Genomic DNA, 24337 nt, shown 5'->3' with positions numbered 1-24337 from the left:
GCCAGCAGAGGGCGACAAAACACCAAAAAACAAGTAACAAATGGACATGACACGGTGCTGTCATTTTAATCTGTTTGAGCGGGGCATGTGCGTTAAATGTGTCAAATATTTTAACGTGATTAATTTAAAAAAAATAATTACCGCCCGTTAACGCGATAATTTTGACAGCCCTAATGAAAATATATATTTTTTAAAGTATTTTATTTTTAAATTGTTTAAGTAAAAAATGAGACAAAAATTACAGTGAACCCAAAAGACCTATTTTTTCAACTTTTTTTTTTTTTAATTTACCAAAAGACTTTTTAAATGAAGGAAAACATTAAAGAAAAAAAAAGGTAGGTCAATGGCAGTGAATGAGTTAACACGCGAGTACGTGCACGACAAATAAGTCTCTGAAATGTTTGTGTTTGTTTGACTGAGGTCCTTACCAGTTTTGCTGGGGCTCGGCACGCACACTTCCACGATGGAAGCGATGATAGTGTTGTTCCCGTTGCGTTTGCTGACCAGGTCAATTAGCCGCTCGGTGATCTCCTTTATAGGACTCCGGTCCAAACGATGGTCCTCTGTTGACTACACGTGCAAACAAAGGGGGGGGGGGGGATGGGGAACATGATTGTGTTTGATTTCCAAGCAACACATTCAAACCTGAAGACTAACTCAGCGTGCATACAGTGTAGTTTTTAATTTTCGTCGTAGTCTTTTGGACGAAAATACTTATTAGTCTTATTTTTTTGTCATTTGAAAATGTGTCTTTGTCTAGTTTTAGTCAACTACTTCAAAAGTTTTAGTCCATGAATAAATAAAAGTTTTCCAACAAATTCGGATGAACAGTGAAGGACGAGCACATAATTGTAGAGTCTACAAGGACATCGCCATCTTCATCATGAAAATACACACCCATTAGGGAAACTGTACATTATTTGAATCAATTAAACTTACCTGGACACCACGAACTGTATGTAAAAAGTTTTCCAAGAGTTTAAAATGACACTCACTGCAAATTAGGGACGTGACAAAATATCGAAATGGTGATATATCGTGATACCTTGTATCCCAAAAGGTTATCGATATGCTCCTGTCAGGAATCGAGATATCGTTTTAGAAAGGTGTCAATTAAAAAAAAATAAAACATAAAAAAATGGCTTCCATTAACTGTGCTTGACGCCCAATCCATTTAGACTGGGAACGTTCATTCATTCAAAACCAGAGCATTCACAGTCATTCGGTCTGATTTTCAGGGCATTTACAGGTAACTTGCTTTCCATTTTAGGGCATTTACAGATCATTTCCTGTTGAGTTTGAGTCACTGCCTATTCATTTGGGTGATTCCCAGTTCACTTCCTGTTCCGTAACGCAAAATAAACTGCAAGTGAACCATAAAATACCCCAAAATCAACAGGAAGTAACTGAAAATCAACAGGTAAATGACGTTAAATGGCCCAAAATTACTCATTGCCTTGCATTGGCTGCCACTGACGGCCATAGACGTTCAATCAGTTTGAAGTGGGAGGGATGGCAGCGAATGAACGAATGTTAATTCGCTGCCACCCTCCCAGTTCAAATGAATTAGACGTTTACTAGTGATAAACCCATTCCAATTCACAGCAGATGCTTGTTTTATTGTTTATTAGTTTTTTGTAGAATATCCTAGAAGGATTTCCTGACCAATATATCGAAAATAATTGTATCGCTATTCGCTATATCGTCAGATGATCGTTATCTTGAGCTTTGTATCGCAAATCGTATCGTAAGGTACCAAGAGGTTCCCACTCCTACTGCAAATGCTACTAGGGTAGCAAATATCGATTATTTTAGTAGTCGATTAATCTATCAATAGTTAGTTCGAATAATCGGGTAACTGCATTAGGAACATTTAATGCGATGCAGAATACATTTTAAGAGATGTAAAACAAAGGCTTGCTAAGACTGCACTTTCAAGAGAGCACTAAATGTGAATACAAAATAAAATTCCTGAGTGTTTCTTCCATCTATGCAGAATCGCACTTTCATTTAAAAAAAAAAAAAAAAAATCAAAATACCTGCGCTTAGCCTCAAACGGTATAAAATAATGAGGATTTAAGTACAACAAAAGAACAATTAGCTAACCTGCATGCATAGCAAAAGTCCACTAGCTTAAATGCTATAAAATGCTAATTTTTATTTATTTTCATTTTTTTAAACAATGTTCTTAATATATGTTCCCACAAAAACAGCTAAATATACCTATAAACTAGATTACGAATGCATTAAAAAAAAAAAAAAAAAACATTAGCTCAAACAAAAACGAACGTTATGTTGTTCTTAACAGGGAGCAGCTGGATTCAGCCATGTGAAATGATTTATGTCATATTTATTGTTGCCACTGTAGGGCAGTGCATCCACCCAAATCAATAAAAGTAATTGCAAACACCTTCAAAACAAACCATTACAACGCCACTCTAATTTAAGGAATACTTGAGGCAGCAAAATTATATTCAAAGATTTTTCCTAATCGAATTACTCCAGTTAATTGATTAATTGTAGCACTGAATGCTACAAATTACATTTAGTGAGTGATGGTCACTCAGCACAGACCTTTAAAGGCTAAAGCAACGTGGCATATCTAGTCAAGATAACTTAACCAAGCAATACCTGACATGGGTTTCACAAAAGTCTGGATGTGCTGTGTGTGGGGCGACCAAAAACTGCTATGATCTGTACTAACTACAAATACGATAAGAATATGTCACACATTGTGAACTTATGACGGAAACTATGCCCAATTTTCATCTTGTCTCGTCAGATGAAAACTGGCATCCGTCTGGTTATGTTATGTTCTCCCTAGACACATTTTTAGCTCATCACTGTCACGTCATCGTCATGGAAAAATTATTCGTTGAGAAAATATTTCCGTTGTAGTCATCGACGAAAATAACACTGCTTTCACTCATATAGGACTAATAACTTGAAGTTGTACTCACGATGCAGACGTGGATCTCGTTGCTGGCTGAGAATGACGGGTCACAGGTTATAGACACGGAATGCTCCAAAGACAAATTCTTGACCACGTACAAGCGCCTCAGCTGGTTACACACATTCTCCACAGTCAAGCTCTGCACACCCTGGGGAAGAAAATGAGGCAAATGTTAAGGCAAATAGAAAACAGAGGCCCAACCAGGAAGTGGGAGGCGGCTTGGCACATGTTCTACAAGCTAACTAGTGGAGATTGGAGACCACAAATTGGGCGCTAGCCTTTATCTGCTGTCATGTTTGTGAGTGATGAGCACATGTGGCGATAGTCGCCAGTCTTCCTCTTCAATCCAAGTGATACCGAAACTAATCTCATTGGCTTGTGTGTATTGGCAGAGTCCCAAAAATCCAACTCCCCAAAAAATAAATCCAGGTTTTCGGTGGTGCTTTGACTTTTGAGATATGCCGCAACTTGGCAATACAGTGCTCTGAAGCTGCAATATTTGGAAAAAAATTAATATTTGCATTTGGGAAAAAAATAAATAAATAAGTATTTGCAATCTGTCTAACCCACACAATGCAAGGGCGCTCAAGTATTATGCAGTCCTTTCAAGTTTTTAAATCGGGTCCCAAAAGCAGTGATATTGTACCTAAAATTATTATTTTTAACCAAACAGGTTTTAACTTTTGCTCTAATGTAGCTGTTTATTGTATGAATCTAAATATATTTATATATTTTGGTCATTGTCAAAGAGACTTAGGACTGAGTGATATGGCATAGGATGTACCAGTTACAGGGCAAGCAGCTTTTTTTGGTTAAAAATAAATAAATAAATAAAATAACTCCATAAGGACCTAGCACCCACAATATTTACATTTGGTAACAACATTTGGCCACCTACATGACCCAAAATGTGATGTCCACATATGCGGACACCAAATCACCATTATATTATTATTTTAATTACCAATCATTGAGGGTATACACCGTATTGGCCCGAACATAAGACTGTTTTTTGCATTGAAATAAGACTAAAAAGGTGGGGGTCGTCTTATATTCGCGGTCTAGACATTATACCCATTCACGACGCTAGATGGCGCCAGATATCATTGAAGCGATGTTCTGTCATGACAGATCTCAGCTACTCTCAAGTTTAACCAGTTTGCATTATTTTATTGCAATGTTTTTCCTCATTCAGATTTGTTTCAAGACTACAGTTACAGTTAGACTTCACTTTGACGGTTAATGCAGTTATTGTAATTTGTTGTTTTATCACAATAGATTGGATTATTTACATTTGAAAAACCAGAAGCCATTCATTTACGAATGTGATTGCACTTTAGTTTACATATTTAAATATTCGGATATTAAGATTTGAATGAGGCAAAATAACATGCTTTTTCTCTCGAATATATTGTTATAATCATTTGTTTCAGATATACTGTAATTATTTTCTGTATAAAAAATAATTTTGTGTTCAAAAAGTCTTTTTTTTCCCCCAAACTTGAGTCTTGAAAAAGATTGGGCCGTCTTATAATCATGGCCGTCTTATATCCGGGCCAATACGGTGTGTGTGTGTATATATATATATATATATATATATATATATATATAAAATGAATAAAATAAAATAAATATTCATAAATATTCATAAATCCAAAATAAACAAAAATACACTGGTTATTTCCTCCAATAACACCAAACCAGATTTAATTTTTTAAAATTTCATAGTATTTAATTGGCTGTCATTGTCAAAGACGCATCCAAGTTTTTTAAACTGGGATAATTGGCGGTGATTGCTCATGTTTCAGCGCCATTGACTGTTGAAGTGGCAGGCTGTATAACAATTGAATAATTGTTGCCAGCCTCCCCAGTCAAAATTGATTGGTCATCTAGCGCTGTCAATTAGTTCAATGAGTGCCCTATAAACGGTTAAACATTAATAAAAAGTAGTTGGCCAATAAAAGCATTTTAACCCTTAAATACCTGCAACATGAAGCAATTATCAGAATCCCAAAATTTGAAAAATAAGGTCCTAATAAAAATTTTTTTTTAAATTCAAATTTGTAAAAAGAAAAGTCAAAATGAACCCTAGCTAAATCCTGTTTTTTTTTCTCTCATGGAACCAGCAGATGCATTTGTTGACTCGGATCCATCATTTTTTCCAAAAAGAAATGTCAAAATTCTGAATTTGTTTCAAAATCATGAAATTTTGTGTTTATCAAAGGTGATACATTTGGCAATAAAGGGTTAAATATCGGGTAATATTGACATTGGTTTCTCTATTATCGGTTTCGGGCCAAAATGCATTTTGCCTTCAAAGTGAATGTAGAAACCTGCATTCGTACAAGGATTGGTCACAGCTTAGCACAGCAGTTATGCTTGTTGACCATTAGATATTTCCAAACTAAGATGCTTGGGATTTGTTGTTTGAGCATTATTGATAAAGCATCCAGTGGGGCATCACAATATAATTTGCCATAATATGTTAAGTTCACGGCCGCATATATGGATATCAGATTTTTGGAGTTGGACAATATCGGAATATCGGTTTAAAAGTCATTATCGGACAATAAAAAGTGTCCTGTAAAATCGAACTTCATGTGACTTGATAACCCACCCTAGACAAGATATCCTTGTCGAAGGTGAAGGTGATGTTGGTGCAGCTATTATCCTCGTAGCTAGAGCTTGGGTGACATTTGGGGGTCGGCGGAATCGGACCAGGGCGCCAGCACTCCCCGAGTCCGAGGCAGGGTTTGACGAAACAGTGGCCCTCTCTGATGGGGAAGCAGCTCTGGCCTGAAGGACAGCCGCTTCGGCCTTTGGTACCGAGGTGGCATGCTACTGGACCACACAACATCTGGACAGAATAGCAGCAATAACATTAGGTACATCAGAGGTGTTTCAAAATCTTGTGTTTTCCTGTCTCTTCCGTTCCACATACACCTTTGAAACTTTGGTGAATGTGAAATGCCGTACATTCATTCATTTACTTTATTATTGTCCCTGTGGGGCAAATTACAGCTGTAAAGTAATACATTAAATATAGCGGGGCCCTGTATACAGTATTCAAACATTAATTATTGTTATTTTTTAAGAACCCTTTTTTCGTAAACTTGTATTATGATGAGCATCATCACATGCACATTTTCACTGTTTGTGGTTGTGAATAGTGGATAGTATGTTTAGTGTACATTGAATCATTTTGTGGTTTACAAAATTTTTGTGGTTTACAAAAATCCTATTTCACTTCCTAATGCCTCATGATTCCGCAATTCCTCCTGAGGGGAAATGGCAGCATTGTTTTATTTAATGTTCATACGGAAACAAGAACGGCACCCGAGGCCTCATCTGTTATCAAATGACTTGTCCTCCTGCAATGCGTGTGCGCGAGAAACTGGCACATGACCAATAAGCAAATTTTCCTTTCAAAACAAACGACATCATCCCAGTTGAGAACGTGACACCGCAGAGCAAAGCTGCTGCACATGACTGAATATTAGTGGCCCGACCCAAGATCTTTTCATGCTTCCACACACCCACACCGAGTCTGCTTCTAATCCTGTCATTGTTCACACACTTACATGCACACCCACACACTCCCAATAGACAACATTAACACTTGGTGACACACACGGTCCATGCTTTACATACCTTTGTGCATATGACTTTCCCATTGAAACAGTGGCAAGTGTTGCAGTCTTCATCCCATTTGACCCCGTCAGATATCACGCGTCCATTAACTGAGCAGGCTTTTCTTGTCACTGTGTTTGAATAAAACAAGCACAATTTAAATATAGTTTTGCTTCACATTCGCTTGCAAGCCGTTTATCTTTAAGCCAAAAACACAAGTTAGTTGTCACTAGTGATGCCTGGATACATTTTTTTTTTTTTTTTTTAAACTTGTGATCTGATTATTCAAGATATGTTTTCCTGATACTAATCTGATCCCAAGCTAATACCTTCTATCGTTTAGGCAATTAAAAATGATGCAACCAGTAAATAATATATTTTTTGTACTGCTGTTAACCTACAGTGGGGCAAATAAGTATTTAGTCAACCACTAATTGTGCAAGTTCTCCCACTTGAAAATATTAGAGGCCTGCAATTGTCAACATGGGTGAACCTCAACCTTGAGAGACAGAATGTGGAAAAAAAAAAAACAGAAAATCACATTGTTTGATTTTTAAAGAATTTATTTGCAAATCATGGTGGAAAATAAGTATTTGGTCAACACCAAAAGTTCATCTCAATACTTTGTTATGTACCCTTTGTTGGCAATAACGGAGGCCAAATGTTTTCTGTAACTCTTCACAAGCTTCTCACACACTGTTGCGGGTATTTTGGCCCATTCCTCCATGCAGATCTCCTCTAGAGCAGTGATTTGGGGCTGTCATTGGGCAACACGGACTTTCAACTCCCTCCACAGATTTTCTATGGGGTTGAGATCTGGAGAATGGCTAGGCCACTCCAGAACCTTGAAATGCTTCTTACGAAGCCACTCCTTTGTTGCCCCGGCTGTGTGTTTGGGATCATTGTCATGCTGAAAGACCCAGCCACGACATCTTCAATGCCCTTGCTGATGGAAGGAGATTTTCACTCAAAATCTCTCGATACATGGCCCCATTAATTCTTTCCTTTGCACAGATCAGTCGTCCTGGTCCCTTTGCAGAAAAACAGCCCCAAAGCATGATATTTCCACCCCCATGCTTCCCAGTGGGTATGGTGTTCTTCGGATGCAATTCAGTATTCTTTCTCCTCCAAACATGAGAACCTGTGTTTCTACCAAAAAGTTCTATTTTGGTTTCATCTGACAATAACACATTCTCCCAGTCCTCTTCTAGATCATCCAAATGCTCTCTAGCGAACCGCAGACGGGCCTGGACGTGTACTTTCTTCAGCAGGGGGACACGTCTGGCAGTGAAGGATTTGAGTCCCTGGTGGCGCATTGTGTTACTGATATTAGCCTTTGCTACTGTGGTCCCAGCTCTCTGTAGGTCATTCACTAGGTCCCCCCGTATGGTTCTGGGATTTTTGCTCACCATTCTTGTTATCATTTTGATGCCACGGGGTGAGATCTTGCATGGAGCCCCAGATCGAGGGAGATTATCCGTGGTCTTGTATGTCTTCCATTTTCTAATAATTGCTTCCACAGTTGATTTCTTTACACCAAGCGTTTTACCTATTGCAGATTCAGTCTTCCCAGCCTGGTGCAGGTCTACAATTTTGTCTCTGGTGTTCTTTAACAGCTCTTTGGTCTTGGCCATAGTGAAGTTTGGAGTGTGACTGACTGAGTTTGTGGACAGGTGTCTTTTATACCGATAATGAGTTAAAACAGGTGCCATTAATACAGGTAACGAGTGGAGCCTCGTTAGACCTCTTTGACAGCCAGAAATCTTGCTTGTTTGTAGGTGACCAAATACTTATTTTCCACTCTAATTTGGAAATAAATTGTTTAAAAATCAAACAATGTGATTTTCTGTTTTTTTTTTTTTTTTTTCACACATTCTGTCTCTCATGGTTGAGGTTTACCCATGTTGACAATTACAGGCCTCTCTAATCTTTTCAAGTAGGAGAACTTGCACAATTGGTGGTTGACTAAATACTTATTTGCCCCACTGTATTTTACACAATGCTCTTTTACCATCATTGGTTTTTAAATAGTCACACACAGTTGACATTTGCCTAGTGATTTGATATACAACAGCTGAAAAGCGCGACAGTGCTGAAAACAACCATAAATAGTGGCATAGATCCAAGCTTGTGACCAAATCCCATACTCCTAAAACAGCCTTATCTGTTGCAGATACCTCCCCGTCAAAATGGATTGGATATCCATTAATGGCAGCCAATGCATTAAGCCTCCCCGTGATAGATGGACTATTCCAAGATGTGTTGTTGGGACGATATTCATGAAAGAGTACAACTTGTGACAACCAACCCCATTCTCTCTAACAGTACTGTAAATAGCACCCTGCTTTTGACAATAGGTCCATTATCTCCTACCTTCTTGACAGTGCGCCCCACTTCTGTCTGGTGGGCACAGACAGCGGTAGCCGTTAATTTCATCGACACAAGTGGATCCGAAAGAGCACGGGGAGGACTGGCATTCATTGATATCTGCAGCAGGGAAAGACGAAAAGCCTCCTTAGTGGATTTAAGACATTCAGACAGAATGCAAACATTTGGGGATAATCAGTCAGCAAACAACTCTAATTCACTGACTAAGTTCACGAAGGTCATGTGTCATTTAAACAGCACAAACCACAGCATAATACTTAATTAAAGATGAAAAACGTGTATAAAATGGGCTCAACCCCCCCTTCCCACCTTATTGAGCTTTAAAAGGCAGCGTCACTCGCAAGATTGCAGGAGTTACAAGCCGGACTTAACGGAACAAAGGGCTCGCAATGGGAAAGAATGTGGCCATCTGAAAGCCTTTAAGAGGGAAAACAATCTGTGTAATCAGTGTCAGAGAGCATGGCTGATTAGCTGTTGGCACACTAAGCCGCTTTCCCCCGGGGACTGCAATGGGGCCTGGTGGAGTGACACCGAAATGGCTCGGACTGGCTCGCAGCCCAGCGCCTAGATAATTGGCCGGCTAGACCTGCCGTTTTGTAGCTGTCCTTTCGCATGCCCGCTACAAACGCGAACAGTGCCTAGGTGGGTGAACGCAGGTCTTAATACTCACTGATCCGACAGTCTGGGCCTGCGAAGCCTGGGGCGCACTCGCAGCGGTACCAGTTGTCTCCGTCAACACAGGTTCCACTGTTGTAGCTGTAAAAGAGACAGAAGGTCGTTACTTCCTACAGACGATGCTTGTTTTATGCTTCTATTGTTAAACCAGAATGTACTAATCACAATTTTGCACATAAGCGTTATCAGATAAGTAATCGGTCTTGATGATGGTGGTGGTGAAGTCACTGTGCTCCTTTTCCAAATGGGATTCGAACCTACACTGTCATCCCAGTAATCAAACGTGCAGACTACAAAGCTACTGAAGACCGGTTGGAGGAGGTGCTGTGCATATGTAAGGTTAACACTTTACTGGGCAAGCCATTGTTTTTGGTAATACAAATAAATAACTTAAACCCAATGAGGACTTCGCATTCATATGAGGGGGCATGTCCAAATATCTGGACATCTAATGCCGTCCATGGCAGCCAACGAGTTAATCGAGTGGCCTTTAATGAGTTAACTCTCTATACTTACCAAAGAACATCCTAAGCTTTTTCCAATTGAGAAATAGCAACCACCACCTCAGAGGAATTTGTATTTAAAAAAAAAACAAAAACTACCAGTTAGAATGAATACAAAATTTCACGTCTCAATGAAAGGAAATACACTGTGGAACTGTGGCTATATTGATGAACTGAAACCATATAAAACTACTGTATAAGTCAACTGAAATGTATATTTGAAATGGAAATACTAAGTAGACATAGAAGAAATGGACAATAGGAAAATAAGCATCATTTTGTTTATTTTTTATTCAGTTATGTTTGTTATTTTCTGGTTTATGGTGTGAAATGCTGGTAGTCTCCAAGTTACGACGGACCCAACTAACACGATTTCGACTTTACGACGCCTGCGTCCCATCTTTTTTTTTTTTCCTTTTTAATGTTAACTTTTGTTTTGTGACGCATGCTTTAATTTTGGTGCTGGAAGCATAGAGCAGGTTGTACTTCTGTCCCTTTTGTACTGTTTATTGTGAGTTTTCAATTGTGGTCGAATACTTGGGGCGAGATTATGCGATTGTTTTTGATGATGTGCGGACGCTAACTGATACATGCCAATCGTTTGTTATTGCTGTATCAGCAGCTACTTGTAAACACAAATTTAAATTGTTGTTATTGAAGATGAGACTGATTTAAATTCATTTTATTTTAGTTTTATTCTGCAAGTGCTGATGTCATGAGCAGCTGAATAAAGTCAGCAATCTTCACGGACGTCTGACAGTCATTTTGGAGCTTAGTTCACGGTCTAGCTAGCTAGGATTTAGCTCCAACGTATTGGGCAGGAGAGTACAATGACATATAATAAATGCTTTTGGATTTTAAAAAAAAAAAAATATATATATATATATATATTTGAAGGTTGTTTTGAGGTATTTAAAGAGTTAATTCCAACTTGCGCGGAAATCCGGGTTACATCGCCAGTGCAGGAACGGAACTCGTTCGTAAACTGGGGACTACCTGTAATTGGTTAAAAGCTGAACAGGGTTTCAGGGTCACTTAAAACGACATTACGGTGAAGAAAAAGGTGTGGGACTGGATAAGTTGTTGTACACCTTTTCAAACGGAATTTTATTTTGGATAAGTTGCTGGTAGTGGAGTAGAAATGCTGCAGTAGCGAAGTAAATTAGCCTTTATGTTGTGAATATGTATACATGTATATGTTTGACCTTTTTTTCATGTTCGAATAAAATGAAACTTAAAAGAGCGTACCAGCAGCTGGAACTAGACTGGACTGTTAGCTCTGCAGTAAGTGCGCTTAACTGCCGTGTTGACATGACGTAAATGAGAAAGGGGAGCGCAGTGATGTCACCCCCCACCATCTGACAGGTAAGGCATGCATACTTTTTACAGTTGTTTGCCGTAAAAAGATAAAATGTAGTTGTTTTTTTTAATTCTTATTAATTTGCCAGTAGTTTATCTTAATTTAACATTCATTTTTATGCATTTTTACATTGGACATTTCAGGTGCTGGTGGATAGGCAGTCACATGCCTCTTAGTTTAACATCAACTTACCATGGGTGTGGACTGCAGTCGTTGGTGTCTGAAAAAGAGAGAAATTAATGAGGGTGTTTTTTTTTTTTTTCCCCCTCCTTTGCTCACGTCAGAATGTTTGGTAATAATAGCAAAGAACGCGTCCAGGCTTGCGTGTACATTGGGTTCCGGCTCCCATGCCGCCCAATGGTTGCGCCTTATTAACCACACAGCACCCCTCCCTTCCACCGCCATCACCACAACAACTCCACACACCCATATTCACAACCGCACTCTCCCCCGCCTCCTTTTGTTTTATCCCCCCCCCCCAAATGTCGGGGAATTTCTCTTTTGGAGTGCATGAGTTTGAGGGGCTGGGCGGCCGGTGAAAGAGAGCACTGCTGCAGAACAAGCAGACATGTCACTGTTTGGACAGGAATGCAACAAGGAGAGGGGTGTGATTTGGACAAGGGGGAGAAACATCTGTCTCCACTTTCCTAAGCTTGAACCCCTTTCTCTCTCTACTCTCGTGGCCGGCTGGCCGCAGCCAGGGGACGATTGACTTGAACATTTATTTATACAAACAACATAAAGGGCTTGCATCTCACTGGGCGTATGCTATTTGTCTGAGTGCCAATTCAACATCATTACAGATTGTAGTACTGCCATTAGAATTCCTATGATTTATTATGATTTTTATTTAATTAATTTCAGTAATACTAAAATTCCACAGTTCACCATGTTTCGGTATTCATCTTACTTATTAGCAGCCGTTGACAGAGCTAGTTGTCCAATCCATTTTGACTGGGAAGGGTGAAATGAAAAGTCAAAATGGATCCGTCAATGTCACTGACACATGAATTGGACTTCTATTGTTGTTAATGGCAGATCATTAGTTAAATATTATGAAAACAAAAGAATTTGTTTGGAAAAAAAAAAAAAAAAAAAAAAACTTTAAATTAGGGTTGTCTGATAATGACTTTTTTAACCTACTGTATAACCCGATATTGTCCAACTCCAAAAATCCGATATAGATAACAAACCAATAAGGATATATCCGGTCGTGTACCTAACATATGATGGTGAATTGTATAGTGATGCCCCACTGGATGCTTATATAATAATAATCATGATAAATGTAACAACTTCAAGGTTTTCCAAATAAACAATATGTACAAAAGAGAACAACTGAAGATGGAAAAAGTGCCTATATTGCAACACTACATTTACTGTTGAAATCCAAATAGTGCAAACATCAGTTTTTTGGATCAAATGCAAGTGCCCAAAACCGATAATGAGAAAACAATGTCGATAAATCAGTTATTAGTTTAAAATGCTATTATCAGCCGACACCTTTGGCTACCCGATAATATCGGACAACTCTACTTAAAATTCTACACACCCGATAAGTCAACAAATTTCAATATGTACTATTTGCAAAAGTATAAAAGCAACAACAAATAACTATCTTAGCCTTTGTCATGATGCTCCCTTTGACCTTTGGTTAATCCTGTTTCGTCTGATTATTCATTTTTACTGGAGTCCACATGCTCTAATTTCCGTTTATTGGGAGGGTAAATAATCCTAAATACACAGACAAACTATCAAATGTCCTCAGGCAAAACTGACCAAAGACAAGTAGGCCAAACTTGGGACATTCAACATTCAAAGTACTTAAGCCTGAAACTGCTGCTAAATGTGACTCAACAGAGCATCAAACAAAGTACTGTATGTGAACAATGCGCAATTTCTTGGTTTATTTTCAGGCTCTGTGATTACTTTTTGGGTCCACTCCATCTCTCTTGTCGGTCTCATCATATTCTTTGCAACTTGTTATGTACAGGGATTGGACAAAATAATGGAAACACTTGAGGAACATTCTAATGAAGTTGAGCATTTCGTATGGCCGGCAAAATCCCCATACCTCAACATTATTGAGCATTTATAGTCAGTTTTAGAGATTCAATTAAGACGTCGATTCCACCGCCATCGTCTCTAAATGGGTAAGAGGGTATTTTAACAGAAGAATGGCTTAAAATTCATTTGAAAACAATTCACAAGTTGTATGAATCAATACCTCAGAGAATTGAGGCTGTAAGTGTCGCAAAAGGCGGGCCAACAACATATTAGTTTTTGTTGATTGTTTTAAGGTGCTTCCTTTGTTTTGTCCAACCCCTGTATATGTGAACATTTTTCTTCCATGATTTTTTTGTTTTACATTCGGAGTACATCTTTTGTTAAATAGAGACCTTCAAAAACATGAATAGTGCTGCAATGTGCAGACCAGTGAGCCAATGGGGGGGGTGATTGGTATAAGTAATGAGAACACTGCCTTACTTTGGGTGCACGTGGGACCCTCCCAGCCCTCCTTGCAGACACAGGAGAAAGACTCCCCCGTCACCACGCAGGTACCTCCATTCTCACAAGGGTTTGGAAGACAGCTCGAATTTTTGGCTGTATGAAAACAACAAATTAAGCATATAGTTATGTCTGGAAGCACTTCCATGCTTATCAGTGGGATGAGCTGTACCAATTTCAACATCACGGTGCATCGCTATTGCTTTAGACTATTTTTTTAGCCAGGGATCCATTTTCTGTGGGTTGTCTACATTCCAAAACATTAAAGGGTATTGTCAACGCAATGGGGGTATTTAAGCATCTGTCTGTCAGCACTCGTGGGAGGGCAAAATGGGCAGAGACACAGTGTTGACAGAGTGAAGGGCTAAAATCTGCTTTTGAATCTAACTAGAAGACAGACCTCTACCACACAAGAGTGATGTGAAGGTGGGGCTCACCTATGTTGCATGTTGTCCCCTCCCACCCTGGGGAGCACTTGCACTGGAAGGCATTGCCCTCATCATGGCAGGTGCCTCCGTTGTTGCAAGTGGCTTCATCGCACTGACTTTCGCCTAGAGGGAGAATATAAAAAATGGTTGCAGGTACCAGATAAACATACACTGTATTGTACACAAAGCTCTTATACAGCCATCAGCACATACCACAAGTTTGCACAGGCAGACTACACAACAGTAAAGGGGAACAACAACAACAAAAAAAGGAGGGCGGGTCCTTACGGGAGTGGCACGTTTTCCCCTTCCAGCCATTCTTGCACTCGCAAAAGAAATCAGTCACCAGGTCCCGACACGTCCCACCATTATGACAGGGGTTGGCGCTGCAGTCGTCAATGTCTGGTGCCGGGCGGAAGACAAGCAGAATTAATGCGGCGCACCTCCAGAAGCATCATTAAATAAGCTTTGGTGTTGCCGTTAGGTACTTACTGATCTCACAGTGGTCGCCCTCCCAGCCGTCAGCACAGATACACTGGTACACGCTAACTTTGTCGATACAGGTGCCACCGTTGCGACACGGGCTGCTCTCGCAGTCGTTGATATCTGGGATTTAAAAAATTAAATACATAAAAGTTGGATTTGGTTGACGATATATTAGCTAAATGGCTGCTATTGACAGTGATAGACGAATCTGAGTTGCTTGCAATTTTTATTGCATTAAACAAATCGTAACTTTGGCATATTACCACTATGGAAACGTAACCTTCCTACTGTTCTAACGACTTTAATATTATTTCATAAATGAACTCATTGGCTGCCATTGACGCCAGTAGACAAAGTTTCCTTTAAAAATAAAATAGAACAAAAATGCAAATGAGTTATGAGGTCTTACTTTCATGGCAGTAGGTTCCTCTGAAGCCTTCTTGACATTCGCAACTGAACTGGCCAGCGGCTTGGCTCCGGCACCGCCCATGAGGCCCGCACACATTGGACGAAATGTAGCGCTCTCCTCCAGGCGTACTGTTAGATGCCACCGCAACCGTGCAACTGTCAATTACTGCACACAGTGAGAGACCGTCATGATTGAAAAAACATTTGATAAACAACAAACCAGCATGAATGGATACCTTGTGGTTCCAGTATTTATAACAATAAAATAATCCGAAAATGCGGTACCATAAGTGGCACCAGCCAAACAAATGCGCAAAAAGAAAAAAACATGAGTCGCACTGGCGTATAAGCAGTGTTGTCACTAATCTGATTACTTGCTCTCAGTAATGAGCAATCCAACGCGTTCTTTTTTCCAAATCAGTAATCTGATTAAAGTTAGTTTCCTTAGTGTTTTTGCATTACTATTTTGTTAATGCCTCATAATGTATTTAGAATATTGTAGTCATGTACGAAGAGCATTTTGAATAGAAAATGTTAGAAAGGTTCCAACTTTGTGTTCGTTTTCGTGGTAAACGCTCATAGTTACTTCCTGTTTTTGTCTCGAGTCACATGCGCTAAGTGTTTCGGGACTGAGAAAGGTGTGTGGAGCGTCCATGAATGAACGTATTTTTCCTTCATTCTGGAAGGTTCCAGCAATAGGTTGGAGTCGCTACATGCGCAGCCGTTTCGTAGCTTTGCCGTTGCAACGGCGGGGAGTCAATGAGCTTTGTTTACATCATATAATCCTGTCGCACATTCATGCCGTGAGGTGACGTGTTCATTTAGCATCTATGGGATGTGTTGCAAGTTCGATCAAGTGTAGTTGCCGCCACGTTTCGTGGCCAAATTTACTGCGTGTGTGTACGGCGTACTTCCGGGTTGTGCGCACGTTTCTGCGCCCATCCCCACCTTTGTGTTTATTGCACTATGTAATTCATTTAGGGCTGTCCCAAATGACTAATTTTCTCCCGATTAGTCAGCCGACTATTTTTACGATTAGTTGACTAATCTAATAATTTAAAAAAAATTTTTTTTTTAGCAATGAAATTTTTGTTGACGCTTATCAATTCACAAAAAACAAATTGGAACACTTAAATTATTTATCAAAGTACAAATAAACACATAAATAACAATAATAAATCACAAATAAACAATGAGTTCAAATGCTGACAGAATTAACTAGTGTAGCATCCCGATTGGAAAGATGGTCTCTTAAACTGATGGTTTACAACTTTAATTCCATCCTTGGTGCACACAAATAAAACAACACAATTAGAAATTTACAAAAACTTTTTTCCTTTTAAACCTTATTTGTACATCAATGAATTGCCTATATGAATTGCCTTTACCTTAAATTATTACCTTATCATTGACAATCTCTCCCTTGAGTGTAATCACTGTATATACTGTATATATTTATGACCTTTTAACCTTATATAATTTTCTATACCATAAAATAAACCATAACATGAAAAACCTTTCAATTAGCATTAAGAACAATACTAATAGCACTTATAGGCCTATTGTCAATGAAACATCATTATTTAGTAAGGCGACAGCACCCTCTGGTGTACAAAAAATGAAAAAACAAAAACAAATTTACAACGGGGTGACGGCGCTTGAGGTGTTTATTCACGGCCGACGTGCAGCCAAGCTTGGCATTGAAGGGACAGGACAGAAGAGTGTACCCTCCTTTGTTTCTTTGAAATAAGTCAATGTTTTGGACACTTTGGTGCGCTTTTTTTGGCTTTGTGCTGCTTTCCCCGCTTGCATACAGAGCTTTCTGAACTTTCCACGCATATATTTTTTTAAGCCTTCATTAACCGTCGACGGGATGTTGTGCTTGTCGACGGATTTACGTCATCGATGACGTCGACTATGTCAACTCGTCGGGACAACTCTAAATTCATTTGTGTGTTGTTGGTTATTTTGCAGTCAATTTGCATTGTTTTACATTGGCACTGATATGCTGTTAACCCTAAACCCTAACCTTAAGTTCAGAATTTTTGACATTAGGCGTAATCTTTGAGTTAGTGGGGGTTTAATTAGTCAGTGGAGTTGATTTCAACAAATTCCAAGCAGTTTGTCAGTTATTTGTTAGTTTTAGGGCTCCGGAGTGGCTAAGCTAGTGTGTGTCAGTTGCGGTTGAAATCAACTCCATCGACTAATTAAATCCCTGCTAACTCGAAGATTAACCTTATGTGAAAAATTCTGATCTTCCCCTTTAAATTAAATTATTGGAAAGTCGATTGCACGCGATGACATTTTTCTGTTGTCATTCTTATGTTGAGGCAGCAAAGGGAGAAAAATTTGTTAAAAGTAACCGATAAATTACTAAAGTAGCTTAGTTACTGTAATTACTTTTTTGAGGCGTAATCAGTAATAAATTACTTTTTCAAGTAGTCTGTGACAACACTGATTAAAAGTTGAATTTTATTTATCTGATAGGGACCGTGCGCATCGATGAACATCTATTAGAAACATCTAAAAGACGTAAATATTGTAGCAAAATAGCTAATTTACATCGGCAGGTACCGGAACAGAAGGACACAAAAAGTCAGAAAAGAACAAGAAGTGAAAATAAAACAGCAGAGTACAGTAGGTTACTAAGAACTGAGGTTAGTGGCTACAGGACTGGTTTACTTTCAACCACTGCTTGAGGTGAGTTTTGAAGGTTCGTATTGTGGGACACTCCCTGATGGCAAGTGGTAAACTATTCCAGATCTAACTGGCCCTGTACAGAGAGACTTTTGACAAAAGGCTGTTTTTCCTGAGTCGGACCTCACAACCCTCTCTAGCTGAGGCCTTGAGACCGCCGTTTTTTTTTTTTTAAGTGGGAGGGGGGTGAGTCCATGCACACCTTGCACATTAGACAAACCATTTTACATTTTTAAAAAAAATTCTCAAGGCTCAATAAATAGTACTTTTTAGAAATATTACAAACATGGAATGACATTGGTATTCTGGCAAAGACCTTTAACAATCTTTATGTATAGTGATTTTATGTTACTGCATGTATTTACACCTGCCAGTTGCCTACATGTAATGCAGTATTTAATGTGTGGTTTTGGGGAGGTCATTTTATTTAATCAGAGACCAAGCACAAACGTTTAACATTATAACTGTAAGAAAACTGAACACAATGCTAAATAGGTATCTGTTACGGTTATTCAGTTAACAAACCTCTCAATCTCACTCCAAATCTCTACCAAATCATTCAAGTCTATCTTCAGCATCACTTTTGAACAGCCGCACCATCTCGAAGTTGAGGGCACGCCTCAAGTACAGTATCAACATGTATGTCATACCTCCATATAAGTCGCAGGTGTAACATACATGTATGAAAAAAAAAGTACGACTTATAGGTCGCAAAATATTGTATATAGTTACTGGAAATTAACCTACAAAGTTACATTTTGAAATTGCGACGTATAAAGTAATTTTTGAGATATTTATATAAACTACACTGGACTATGAACTGCAAAGTTCAAAATGGGGGTGGGGGGGATCGTGGGTTTGTCCTAAAATTACGATAGTTTGACAAATGACATTTTTTGCATTTTCAAAGCAAATTGTTTTGCAAACCTGATAAAATGACAAAGGATTTATGAGATTGGGAACGCTTGAATCAAGAGTCACATGAACCCCTTCATTCCCATATTGGTCAATAGTAAATGTCCAACTTTGTGAGACCAATTGGAAAACTATTCCAATAGTATATTGGGTTGAGCTACCGCAATTTTCGGACTATAGGGCAAACCTGACTATAAACTGCCACCCACCAAATTTGACATGTAAACGGCATTTGTTCATCGATAATCCGCACTGGACTATAAATCGCAGCTGTCCTCACTGTATTATGGGATATTTACACCAAATGATATTACCGGGAACACTTTATTTGCCAGTGGTATCACAAGACTGTTATAAGACCAAACGAACCACCATGAAGCTTTGAGAACCAATTGGCTGCAAAGCTTTATTGCTTCAAGAAGCTTCATTTGGCCATCACTGGTTACTTGGAGGAGACAGTCGACCTCTGCTGCCACCTGCTGTCAACACTGTTGCTGTCCAACATGCCTCCTAGCATGCATTGCACCACTACAGATAGAAATAATCCAAAATTCATGTTCTGTGCTAATTATTTCTTCAGTTACTCTTCCAGTTGTTTCATTAATTGCTAGCTCTAGTATTCGGTGACACTTTACTTGACAGTGGCGCCACAGAACTGTCATAAGACCATCATAATTATGACATGACACTGCCATGAGGATTAATGAATGCTTATGACAGATGTCTTTTTGTGTCATCCGCCAAATTATCTCACTTTTGAATAGATATAAAAGATCTGAGCTGGACATAAATGGAGTTGGTGACATAATTTGCCGAATGATAGTTAGTGACATCTGTCAGAAGCATTCATTATTGCCCATGATAGTGTCATGTCACAATTATGACCATCTTATGGCAGTTTTATGACGCCGCTGTCAAATAAAATGTTACATATGTATTAACCCAAATAAATCAACAAATAACCTGCACTGGACTATTAGCTGCAGGGTTCAAAACGAGGGGAAAAAGTAGCAGCTTTTTGTCTGAAAATGATGGTAGTTTTAATTCAAAAAGTTCTTTCTAATCCATTCTTTGCACATAATGTGGAAAGGAAACAAGATTATGACAAAGAGCAATAAATGGTTACGCTATCAAACAATTTCATAGTGAATGTGCTGAAAGCCTTTTGTTTCCCCTTGTCTGCTCAGGTTAAGAAAATGGACTCAATTTGCTCCCCCGTAATCACTTAATTCTTGCCAAGAGCAGTAAGAATCTCACCGTTTGGTATCTGACTCTGCGGTTGGTCCTCCCACTCAATTAGACATACACATGCACACACAATGTTCATATTCGTTGAGGAGGAAATAGAGGTAGTCGCCCACCAAGTCATTCTCATGAACTCACACACACAGTACGATGTGCTTTTTGCCAGATTTTCTGTAACTCCGAGGGGAATCAACGGAAAAGATTTGTGGAGGTAGGGGGTGGGGTATGTTCACCTTGGCCAAGAAAATTGAGCAGAGCAACTTAAAAAAATAACAAAAAAACAGGTATCACACTCATGGGAAGAATACGGCTAAAGTGCTCCAATTTTTTTAATATAAAAATGTGTATCATTTTACAGGAAATTCTTGGGAAAGGGAGGCCAGAAGACTTACCTTTACATGTAGTGGTGCGACAGTGGTCCTTGAGGTGAGAGCAGTTCTTGCCCTCGTAGTCCTCCGGGCAGGCGCAGTAGTAGTCTGTGGCCAAGTTGAAACAGGGTGCTCCATTCTGACAGGGGTTGGGCGAGCAGTAATCGATATCCAGCTATGGCAAGGAAAGTATAGTATAAACCCGATAGCTGACATACTTTCTGCTACACTAAACAGAGCAAAAAGCCGCAGCATCCTCCCTACAGGTCGTGCCAGGAAACAATACACACACACACAAAAGTACATGCAGGAAAGGGGGAAAAACAAGCCAGAGACATAGGAGCCGTCCTCAGAGTCTGGGCTTCAGCACTAAGGAATGCATCCCTCTTAAGCTAGGGGAAGCTCCAACAAAGCATTCTCTTAAAAATAATACTGCAGGGCAGCCATGTAGGAGGGTGGGAATGGCTCACGTGCGCACGGCGACGTCTTACCTGGCAGAGATTCCCTGAAAATCTGGCCAGACAGAGACAGTGGAAGCCGTTGATGTCGTCCTGGCAGCGCCCGCCGTTGAGACAAGGCGAGCTGGCACACTCGTCAATGTCCCTCTCGCAGTGCTCGCCGGTGAAGCCGGGGGGACACACACAGCGATATCCATTCACCAAGTCCTAAACAATTCACAAGCAACACCTTTAACCCTTTATAGGGCACTAGATTATTTTTGGTCATTTAAAATAACAAAGACATCAGATCATTTTGGGTCATGTAGGCCACACACATTCACAAATGCTCTAACGTTGATCAATAATTAAAAAAAAAAAAAAAAAAAAAGCAATAATTAATAATATTTTAAACAACACCTTTGTTTTCGATTTTCATTTTTTTAAATATTTATATATAATATTAATATTATATATAATAGGATAATTGCAGATTTATCTTTATAAATATAGCTCAAATTTCAAAATGTTTTAGATTAAAAAATATGACGAACTAATTTAAAAATAAATTAATAAATACTTAATATATTTTTTTCTTCTAAAAAAAAAAAAAAAAAAAAATTTTTGAGAATACAGGTAGTGAGCGAGTTCCATTCCTACGCTGGCGACGCAACATTGAATTTCCGCACAAGTCAGAATTAACCCTTTAAGTACCCCTAACCACCCCCAAAATCTCAAAATAACGATCCAAAAACACGTATTATACATCATAATAAAATAAAGTAAAAACCGGCGACAAAATGGCGGATGAGACACTCATGAGACTTTAAAAAAACTACTGTTGACAAAATGAAGAGTCAAAATTATGTAAGTCGGGGACTACCTGTATTTTCAATGAACTCATTCACTCCCTATGACTGTAATAAAAATCCAATCCATTTGACTGAGAGGAGCTTACAATGATAGAATGAGGGTGGCTCCGATCGAAAGATCGCTGCCAGGACCTCTTAGTACAAATGGACTATTCATAGACGTCCAAGTCAATCGGCGTCAATGGCAGCCAATGGGTTAAGAGGCTCAAAGAGTCTTTAGACAAGGCCAAGGTTAACAATATTGAAAAATATTTAACAGACTATCAAAATAGTCATTGACTAATTTGATAATCAATAAATTGTGGGATGGCGATAACATAACCTTGCCAACAAAGTATAAATATCAGGATGGTAACTCTCAAGATGGTTTTTGACTCATACCTTGCAGATTCCCCCATTTTGGCATTGGTCCATGCAGTCGTTTATATCTACGTGGGGAAAAAAAGCATTTGTTTGGTAAAACTGGCACTCATCGATTCAAGTGAAAAGGAGTTGAAGATATTGTAGAAGTGCAACGTGGCTGCAGAGAGCACAGAGTATTGAGCAATTCGGTTTTGCGGCCAAGCAAAACTACTTCTGGGATTGTTTTAAAAGCACCACAGATCTGGGCCACACACGGGCCTGATAGCGATACTAAAGCTTCATTTGTGCTGCAGGGACCGACTGCTTTTGTGTTAGTATGTTGCTTTCTTTATTAGAACAAGGCAGGAGTTTTATTCAGCCACTGTGGCACGCCCGGAAAGCAATTAAAAAAAAGGCAGGGCTGTCGGCGGGGTCCGCAGCTGCAGCCGACAGCTGTCAACTTACTGACGTCACAGTTCTGGCCCGTCCAACCGGGGCTGCATTCGCAGAAGTACCCGCCAATCAGGTTGCGGCACGAGTTGGCATTTACGCAGGGTTTGGCGTCACATTCGTTGGCATCTAGCGGGGGGTGGGCGAGGGAAGAAAGAGGTCGTCAGCTCGGTATTTACATGTGCAGTTGACAGCTTTGTAGCGGCAGAGGTAAGGAAAAGACTTTGGCAGGAAGGCTCACCTATCAAACATGTCTTTCCAGTCCACTGAGAGGGACAAAGACATTTGTAGCCGTTGACAAGATCTTGGCAGGTCCCTCCGTGATTACAATGGTTTGGAGAGCAGTCATCAATATCTGCATGGAGAGAACAGTTGAGTTAAATAGCTGGTACAATACAAAAAGTACAATACTCAAACTGATGGAGACCCGATATACAGTGATGCCTCACTTATTGCTGTTAATGGGGACCAGAACAGACCACTTAAAGTTAAAAAATTACGAAGTAGTGTCACGACCCCCCTACATTTTTTGTGTATACAGTATATAATGTCAATAAGTGTATATAAAACCATACAAATGCGTATGTTATCATTAGAACATTAAATAGTTTGAAACATGTAAATATAAAATACATAAAAAAATGTATGGGTATAAAAATGTACTGTACATTCATTCCCTCATATGAAACATGCGCGCCTAAGTGTACATCTTATTCCAAGATAGAAAAACCTGCAATGCACTGAGGGTGCAAAAGTTGAGCCTCAAATTAGCAAGGGATCACTATATTTATGTATTTATTTTTTTAATATCATGTAAGTGCACTGCTATAGACAGCGATAGACAGCAAATCCTATTAACCCTTTCAGAGTGTTCAGTACAGTGGACAGCTATTAAACAGTTGACACTTAAAGGGAACCTCATACTTAAAGACTTGTAGGCTCTAATAAGCCACAATTGTTTTCTTTTACTTAAACATGTAATTAGAAACACGTAAACTATTGCCATTGATTTAAAAATCTATAATATTTAGTATGGAGGGCGCCATGTTTTTATACCTGCAATGGGCACTCTGGGTGATGACTTAGTCACTGTCACTCGACGAATACTACCTGGTTACTGCAATTCCGTCTACACAGGGAGACGTCCAACATATGTGCTCATCGATTAAAAGTGGCAAGTACTGTGTTTATTGAGTCTTTTATTACCTTTTCATTGCCTAAAATACGTTTTGCATGTGTTTCCCTGTCATACTTTTAAGCATTGTGTTTTCTTGTGGTAGGTTTAAAGCAGATTGTTGATCTGTTAACCACATTAGTCACGTAGCATATTTAAACCAGTCTTATTTGATATTACAGTGAAGCATCAATACTTCGCAACCTCAGTCCATTGCAGATTTTTTTTCAATTACAAAAAAAATATAAAAATAAAATACAGATGAGATCTCCCTAGTCGATCGCAGTCTCACGCTCGCTCGCTCCGCCCCTCCCTCTCCCTGCTCTTTGTTCGTCAGGCACATCACTTGAGTTGCTTATTAAAGTTAACGATGTTGACAGATGTTTGCCTTTGATCTTGCCAGAGTCACGTACTTCAAAACCACCGCATGCGTCAATCATCGTTTAACTTGTTAAGCAATTGCTGTGGCAACTCATTGTAAGTGAGCAGGTTGAGAGG

The 24337-nt window shown here is 39.2% G+C and overlaps 1 protein-coding gene across 3 annotated transcripts in view; it reads right to left on the bottom strand.

Annotated features, from left to right (window-relative positions):
• jag1b (jagged canonical Notch ligand 1b) overlaps positions 1-24337 on the bottom strand; it is a 57369-nt gene that overhangs the window by 3782 nt on the left and 29250 nt on the right. For all 3 annotated transcript variants that reach the window (XM_057848146.1, XM_057848147.1, XM_057848144.1), the window contains 17 exons: positions 22907-23020; positions 22681-22794; positions 22255-22301; positions 21056-21229; positions 20589-20739; positions 15341-15505; positions 14938-15051; positions 14734-14847; positions 14455-14568; positions 13997-14113; positions 11702-11729; positions 9642-9727; positions 8957-9070; positions 6605-6714; positions 5571-5810; positions 2961-3101; positions 429-570 (listed from right to left, as the gene is read on the bottom strand). In XM_057848146.1, coding sequence (XP_057704129.1) covers positions 429-570; positions 2961-3101; positions 5571-5810; positions 6605-6714; positions 8957-9070; positions 9642-9727; positions 11702-11729; positions 13997-14113; positions 14455-14568; positions 14734-14847; positions 14938-15051; positions 15341-15505; positions 20589-20739; positions 21056-21229; positions 22255-22301; positions 22681-22794; positions 22907-23020 — 2085 coding nt within the window. The remainder of the gene's footprint in view (positions 1-428; positions 571-2960; positions 3102-5570; positions 5811-6604; positions 6715-8956; positions 9071-9641; positions 9728-11701; positions 11730-13996; positions 14114-14454; positions 14569-14733; positions 14848-14937; positions 15052-15340; positions 15506-20588; positions 20740-21055; positions 21230-22254; positions 22302-22680; positions 22795-22906; positions 23021-24337) is intronic.

Source organism: Corythoichthys intestinalis, chromosome 10, assembly GCF_030265065.1.
Source record: "Corythoichthys intestinalis isolate RoL2023-P3 chromosome 10, ASM3026506v1, whole genome shotgun sequence".
Lineage (NCBI taxonomy): Eukaryota > Metazoa > Chordata > Actinopteri > Syngnathiformes > Syngnathidae > Corythoichthys > Corythoichthys intestinalis.
The sequence above is the reverse complement of the archived record's forward strand: the minus strand, read 5'-3'. Positions and strand labels throughout refer to the sequence as shown.